Raw genomic sequence first — 7,557 nt, 5'->3', positions numbered from 1 at the left:
ATAATAAAGTATGTGGGAAAGTTTATCCCACTGTGATCTTAATGTATAAAGAGCTAACATCTTCAAAGGAGTAAAAAGTCCTTATAACAAGCGTGTTTGAATTAAAAATCAAGTACGTGGGATATCTGTGACTTGGACAGCCCAGCGCGTGCTCCCGACTCAGGGGGAACAAATTATGTCGGGGATACCTACCTTGGCACAACCGGACCTCTTAGCAGCCAATCAGCATTTAACCTGCTTTTGGGTCATCTGCGTCCAGCGACCTGTAGTTGACCTTTAGATTTGCACGGAAATAAATAAATAAATAAGTAAATAAATAAATAAATTTAAAAAATAAATTACAATAAAAAATAATTGCACGGCTTTTACTGTTTGTGAAGCCATCCTGTCTGTTCACTGACCGAACGGGAAAATAAAATAAAGAAGATTAAAGAAAAATTATAAACACCATAAATGTACGTTTTTAGCGACTATTTCCGCTTTTTGTGAGCTTCCTCGGAGCATGTCAGTGGACTACGTCTTAAAGAGAAGAGCTTTTCTTTATTTCAGAATCCGGTTATGCTTTGTCCCATTAACAGCGATCAGCGCTCACCTGTTTTTGTCCCCTGCATTCGGCATTAAATCGGAGCACAAAGTAAAGCGTGCATGGAGAGTTTATTCAGCACGGGAATACAAACTGACGTAGGTTGTGTTGTTCCTTGATTTCCATTCGCTTGTTTGTGAAAAGCGCTCTTCTATTTCTCTTTTCATTTGAATTCAGATAAACTTCAGAGAGTTCCTACAACGTGTAACCACAGGGAGATCAAACAGGTAAACTCCACGCCCTGAGTCTGAGCACCGCCCAGTCAAGTCACTTCCTTACTTACTCTGGAATTCTCAAACTTTAATGAGCTCTGTGCTACTGCTGGCACCAGTACAACAAACAGCAACAAAAAAACCCGAAAAAACACTCAACACCCAGAAACAAAAGAAAAGTAGCTTCAAGTGCCAAATTGTATTATATTTCTTCACGTCGATATACGGGTCGCAAGTAGGGGTGACGTGGGCAGTAAGTGGCCCACCTGACAGGTAGTTGAAATACTGGTTTTCTGAGCTACAAGGAAACGTCAGTGTAAAACTAATAACCGTTTCTGACGTTGGAAGCAAATGACATCCGCGCATCCGCGTTTGTTTTTTTAAAAAACAAACAAAAACAAACAAACAAGAAAACAAAAAAAATCCACATACTTAAAACAGGAAAACTCACTGGCCAAATTCACAGTCGTGCGTTTGATTAAAGCAAAGTTAACACCTCCAACTTGTTTTTCCCTTCAAACCATACCGTTTTTCCTTTTTGGCATTATCCTGCTGAAAGAGGTCACGGTCATCACAGAATACTTTTTGCATTAAAGAGTGTAAATAGTCTGCAACAATGCTTAGGTAGGTGGTACATGTCAAAGTAACATCCATGGATGGCAGAGTTTTTATAGTCCCAGTTAACGAAAATCAAAGAAGCTGCCAGACAAGACAGGCAAAAAAAAATGACATTAAAAAATTTCATTTAGATTTTGCCCACATTAGTCTACAAATGTCAAACTGAGAGTGAGATGCTTTTCTTTACATGCAGAACATTTTCTTTATCTTTAACAACAAATCAATTCTTTTATCTGCCTGCAACTATATAATGTAAGATCGCCATCATGGCCCAGTAAAGCTATGAGACTACACAGTGGGCAAAGATGTACAAGCGTCATCAAACCCAACACTTCAGACCTTGAATAAAACTTGATATTCTACATCTTGTTAAATGTAAATAGGCATGTGTTTAGTCTTAGTTTTTGCCTTTTTTTTTTTGAATAATCGGAGGCATTACATGTTGCAAATAACCAGTCAACCATTGTAAATGTCATTTCCACTAAGTGTATCCCTCATTACTACAGCATACTAAATAAAGTACTACATACATGGTGGAAGCAGTCTGTTTCTGGCAGTCTGTTTGTGTAATTAGAGAGCGTGAATCAATTACAGTCTTCAAGTCCATTTTAACCTTTAAATGCTGTCCATCTTTGAGATCAGAACCCTCGTACTAAGGTGCATTTTTCTTTAAGATATACAGTGAACCTTGACTTAATGACTCTTTACTGCCAGTGTCTCTTATTTCAGGTGGGACGGACTAAGACACAAGAGGAAGTTAACAGATGTATGCAATGAGACAGTTAAAACAAAGGAATAGTCTAAAAGCATTGAAAGTGCTCAGCACATTGAATTGTCTTCTAAGGACTTTTAAGGATCCCAGATTTCCCACTGATAGAAAAAAAAACAAGACAGTGCTCTACTGTGGTATTATCATAGACTCTAGTATGTGAATGACACTCCTCACAAACGTTCAGGTTTTGGAAAAACATATTAATTACATTCAAATGAATAAGAACAGTCCATTTATCCATCCATTCGCTTCCGCTTATCCTTTTCAGGGTCGCGGGGGGCGCTGGAGCCTATCCCAGCTGTCATAGGGCGAGAGGCGGGGTACACCCTGGACAGGTTGCCAGTCTGTCGCAGGGCCAACACACAGGGACAGACAACCATTCACACTCACATTCACACCTAGTGACAATTTGGATTATCCAATTAACCTATCCCCACAAGCTGCATGTCTTTGGATGGTGGGAGGAAGCCGGAGTACCCGGAGGGAACCCACGCAAACACGGGGAGAACATGCAAACTCCACACAGAAAGACCCCGGCCTGATGGTGGAATTGAACTCAGGACCGTCTTGCTGTGCGGCAACAGTGCTAACCACCGTGCCAACGTGCTGCCTATACAGTCCATTTAATTTAAATATAATTTAATATGTAAAATGAACCTTATAATCTTTTAAAATATTCACACCTTTCACTAGAAGTCACTTTAAAGCTTAACCCCAGCTGTATTATTTCTAAACACATTTAAGTAACTTCAAGTTTTTTTTCTCAAAATGCTCCGCATACCCTTAAGAAGTAAGTGAAGTGCTGAATTCTTTCACTAATGCATCAGTAGTTGTAGTGGATTTGTCTGTTTGTTTCTCCCCTCTCACCCCTTTTTTGTGTGTGCTTGTGAGGTTGTGCCTCTAGCCTACATTATAACCACACCCCTAAGTGCACCCTAATGGTATCTGGAAACCAAACACACAGGCAACGGTGATAGCCCCAGGTAATGTGGTAACTTGTGCTGTACAAACAACTCCACCCCGTCCGTCAACCCTGCCAAAATGGCTGAAACACAAGCATCAGTTGTAGAGTTTTTATTAAACCTTGCCTGGGATACCTTCAAGTAGTTTATGTTTCAAGTATTAAAATGTCCCACAGGAAACTGAGGAGCCAGGTACCATTGGTCAATGCAAATGTAAATTCCCTGCATATTGCTCTTGATAAAACCTTAAATGTAATGCAGTAGCTCACTTTCATCTTTACAACCCAGTAACCCTAAATCACATTTAAAATATACAAATAAATAAATTTCCACATATTTCTCTGGAAGATGATTAGAAAAGACATATCCCATACCCAGTGTGTAGGTCGGGTATTCAGGCTCTGGATACAATTCCTCAGGCACATACCACTTGGAGTTCTTGGAACGAATGACTGGTCTGTTCCACATAAGCATCCCTGTCAGGTAGTTTGTCTTGGGGATGCCCGGCTGTTTTAGCATGATTACTAGATTGTCAACATTCAGAAACATGTCAGAGTCAATCTTCATGGCATAGGCTGCTGCAGGGCAGTGTGTACTTAGCCAGTCCATGATCACCATGGTTTTGATTGTTAGGTTTAGATAACTGTCTGTGAAGTCACTCTGGATCAGGTCATGGTGCTGCAAATTTTCCTGTTTGAGCTTCTCAACATCATCTTCTCTAGAGACACCCAACATAAATAAAGTGAGTACCACCTCACCCTGAACTATGTTTTCTTTGCCCCATGTCTGGCGGATCGCGTCCCGAGCTGCCACATTTTTTGGTTGCACTGGAACCATGAGAACCAGGAATGGGATCTTGTTCTTGCAAACCTCTGTGTTATCCATAAGAAAATGGTAGTTGCGTGGATAGGCTTGGTGGTACTGGAGGGAGGTAGATCGCACAGTCGAAGGTTCAGTGGTTTTGTTTAATATAACTTTGTTTTTGGGGTGAATGCGGTAAGCAGGTGCATTAACCCTACTGTTCTGGTTTAAAAACCACTGGTATTGTTCCTGCAGTGGGAAGCTCTGCCATAGTGACAGCGAGCGGCTGGACAGGGTGTAACACAAGCCTAAGGCCAAAACACAAAATAGAAGCAGGAGCTGAAACCAGGAATGAAATAAGATCTTCTTCTGTGGAAAGGTGCTCTGGACAAGTTCCCTAAAAAGACAAGAAAGATAAAAGTGGTGAGTTATATCACCTTTCTTTGCCATTGTTAACAAAGTGCACAGCTTCACAACATTTGAGTTAGAGCTGAAAATCTCTAAGCTCACTGATACTGAAGATTTATGCTTCAGTGGGAAATCTGCCTCATATCAACACTCCTCTGAAATCCTGCGCTATAACCTATAGAACAACTTGATATGCACCTCCTTAATGATGTAGGTACAATCCAGGTGAACACAGCCCACAGCTATTGTGTTCAGCCTCTTTAGTACTGCCAATTTCTGTTGCATGTTTCCAGCTACTTTTATGCTGCAGTTTTTGAAGACAAAACTGCAAATGTGAATGCAATTTTTATTTCTCAGTCTTAACTAAAGCCTTTGATACCATCCTCTATGGTATAATAGTAAAGAGACCTGGACGGGAAAAGACAAAAAGAAAAAAAATGTTAAGTTGGGGAGAAAGTTAACAGAGAGGGAGAGAGAGAGAAAAAATGCCAGTTGTTGAGAAGAGGCAGGGGGGGGAGCAGAGAAACCAGAGCAACTACCAACATAAATAACAGTGATGTTGTTACTGAACACAGTACTAATAATAAAAGATATTTTTAGAGGCAGCAGCAGCCCAAGATGACATGTGTCTGTGAGTACCTGCTTGTACATCTGTGTGAACATGTCTTGCCATGCAGGAGTGTGCTTGTGTTCATAAGGTTTCCCACTGTAACTGTCTAACAGTGTATGTGGGGAGCCACAGTCCCGCCCACCAACACCTGAAGAAGGCATGGAGAAGCCCACCACACCATGAAAGCTCCAGGAGGACCACCGCAGGGACAACCCTGTGCTTTTAGCTCCTGGGGGAGCCTGAGATGTTCTAAGAGAGGTGGAGTGTAAGACCAGACCTGACACAGACATAGACAAACAGCCACACACATGCATTCCCCTTCCTCACACACCCAACATCAAGACATGCAGAAATGAATACTGTACACTCACACTACCCATAAACACTCTATACTCCCAGGTCAAGCACCAACACCCCCATAGGGGCAATTAGCACCCAGACACAGGAGATGTTCTCCTTCACTCTGGGGTTTAGACAAGCAGTCCGCCCGGCCCAGCACACCAATCCTATCAGCGACTGATTGTTATTGGAAGGTATTACATGAGGTTGTTGTTTTGTTTTGTTTTTAAATATAATATTTTAGTATTTTGTGTTTTGAAGGAAGCTTAGATCATACATTTAAAGCAGTGAGGTTAAAAAATATGCAGCACGTTAAACATACTTGTGGCTTAAATTTTATAGAATCAAAGTCGTCCATCTTGTGGAACTATGACAAACTACAACTGTAGAATTCACAGTACTGGCCAATTTTTTTTCTTCACAGTCATGGTACATTTCGTATATTGCATCACATCAGGATCATACATGCCCCATAGTTTAGTTTAGATCAGTTTAGTTTGACATAGTTCATGTAAAAAACTTGTCTCTAAGAAAAACACCACAGCTTTTATATCCTAAGCTGGTTTACAATGCAAACAAACAAAAAAAAACAAGCAAACAAATGAAAAGAAAAAAAAGAATCAACAACATGCACAATCTATAGTAAATATACACATTAAAACAAACATCAAAACAGCGCAGGGCTATTACAATATACTTAAGTAGTCGACTACATCATAACAAAATACCATAGCAAAACAGTACACTTCATTAACAATTATGGATTGTGGTCATTTGGATGTTTAGCTATTGTTAAAGCAACTGCACAGTAATGTCATCTTATCATCTCGTCAGTTGGAAGTTCTACAGCAAGTATCAAACCATACCATAACAACAAATATAAAGACGAACACAGGCCGGAGGGTAAAAAGTACAGAAACACAAAAGAGGTGGAGAAGGTAAATACAAGAGGACATAAAAGTAAATTAAACATCTCTTACTTGAGCTGAGGACAAAGAAGGCCTGATTGATTCCAATAAAAAGTTGAGAACAGTATCATTTCATCTCTTGCCAATTTAGCAATATTTCAATATCACCAAACACAAAGTTCTAACTTGTAATTATTATTATTATTTCTTTTTTTTTTTAGAGAAAAATAATTCTGTTAACTTGGCCTAATCATCAGATTTGGCAAGATGTAACAAAAGTATCTCCATTTTGCCACATAATAAATACGCAATATTTCATTTTTGTTTTATCCATTAGCCAAATTCAGGTTCTCACTCTTTTTGGAAAACCTTCAGCACTGAACTCCCCGTTTGATCCTCTCCCAGTAGCCATTCATTTGCAAGATGCTTGTTGTTGTCGAAGCGATCAGCTTTGAAAGACTGCAGCTGCTCAGAGAATGGCTGGGATTGACAAGAAACATTGTTTCTTCTGGAGGGTCAGTAGGAGATACGCCCAGGCGTTTCAGACACATGCCGAGGTAAGCATCTTCAATGTAGATCGGTTTGATCTGAGGTGACACTCCCAAGATCTTCCCAGGAAGGTCTAGTGACATGACGTAGGCAAAGCCGAGCGGATACGGGGGGTACTCTGATTCAGCAATCACAGATCGAGGCATGTAGAACTTTATAAATGGGTTCCTTAAAACAGGACTATGCCACCAAACCAGCCCAGTCATATAGTTTTGCTTAGCTGTGCTAGGATCCACCAACAGTTTCACCAGATTCGGGACATTGAGTATAACATCGGAGTCGATCTTCATGACAAAGGAAGCCTTTGTACAGTGTGCAGCCAGCCACTCCAGCATGACCATAGTCTTGATAGTCAGATTATAGTAGCTGTCCTGAAAGTTGCTCTGAATCAGGTCATGGTACAGCTGATTCTCCTGCTGAAGCTTCTCTTGCTGATGTTTAGCATCACTTCCACCAGGGAGGCCCACTATGAAGACAGTCTCTACCTGCTGACCCAGAACCAGCTTCTCATTTCCCCACGTCTGCCGGATGGCATCCCGAGTTGCCACATTACCGGGTGCAACAGGAACCATCAGAATAAGGAAAGGAGTTGTGGTCCTACATGTAGGCATGTCATCCATGATGAATTTGTAGTTTCGTGGGTAGGCCACATGATATGGTCCTGGATCCTCCCAATGTGGCTCTGCTGATGCTGGTTGATAAGGAATGTTCCTAACCACTTTGTTGGAATTGAGATAGAAAAAGATGAAAATCACTGCTGCTGCAATGCAAATGAAGATGCCTTTTAGGTGCCTC

General features: G+C 40.8%; 2 protein-coding genes across 2 annotated transcripts in view; both read right to left on the bottom strand.

Moving 5' to 3' along the window:
• LOC102207585 (UDP-GalNAc:beta-1,3-N-acetylgalactosaminyltransferase 1-like) overlaps nucleotides 1-4,398 on the bottom strand; it is a 7,534-nt gene extending 3,136 nt beyond the window's left edge. Inside the window, exon 1 of the mRNA XM_005753440.2 lies at nucleotides 3,522-4,398. Within this exon, the coding sequence (XP_005753497.2) occupies nucleotides 3,522-4,398 (877 nt within the window). The remainder of the gene's footprint in view (nucleotides 1-3,521) is intronic.
• A 1,165-nt stretch (nucleotides 4,399-5,563) lies between these two features.
• On the bottom strand, nucleotides 5,564-7,554 carry LOC102209634 (beta-1,3-galactosyltransferase 2-like; the record flags this gene model as incomplete). Its single annotated transcript, XM_005753446.1, has 1 exon — nucleotides 5,564-7,554. A coding segment is annotated over one exon (970 nt), but the record flags the coding sequence as incomplete, so codon positions are not given.
• Between the last annotated feature and the right edge of the window lie 3 nt (nucleotides 7,555-7,557).

This window comes from Pundamilia nyererei, unplaced genomic scaffold, assembly GCF_000239375.1.
Source record: "Pundamilia nyererei isolate P.nyererei 1_Seehausen unplaced genomic scaffold, PunNye1.0 scaffold00428, whole genome shotgun sequence".
Classification (NCBI taxonomy): Eukaryota; Metazoa; Chordata; class Actinopteri; order Cichliformes; family Cichlidae; genus Pundamilia; species Pundamilia nyererei.
The sequence above is the reverse complement of the archived record's forward strand: the minus strand, read 5'-3'. Positions and strand labels throughout refer to the sequence as shown.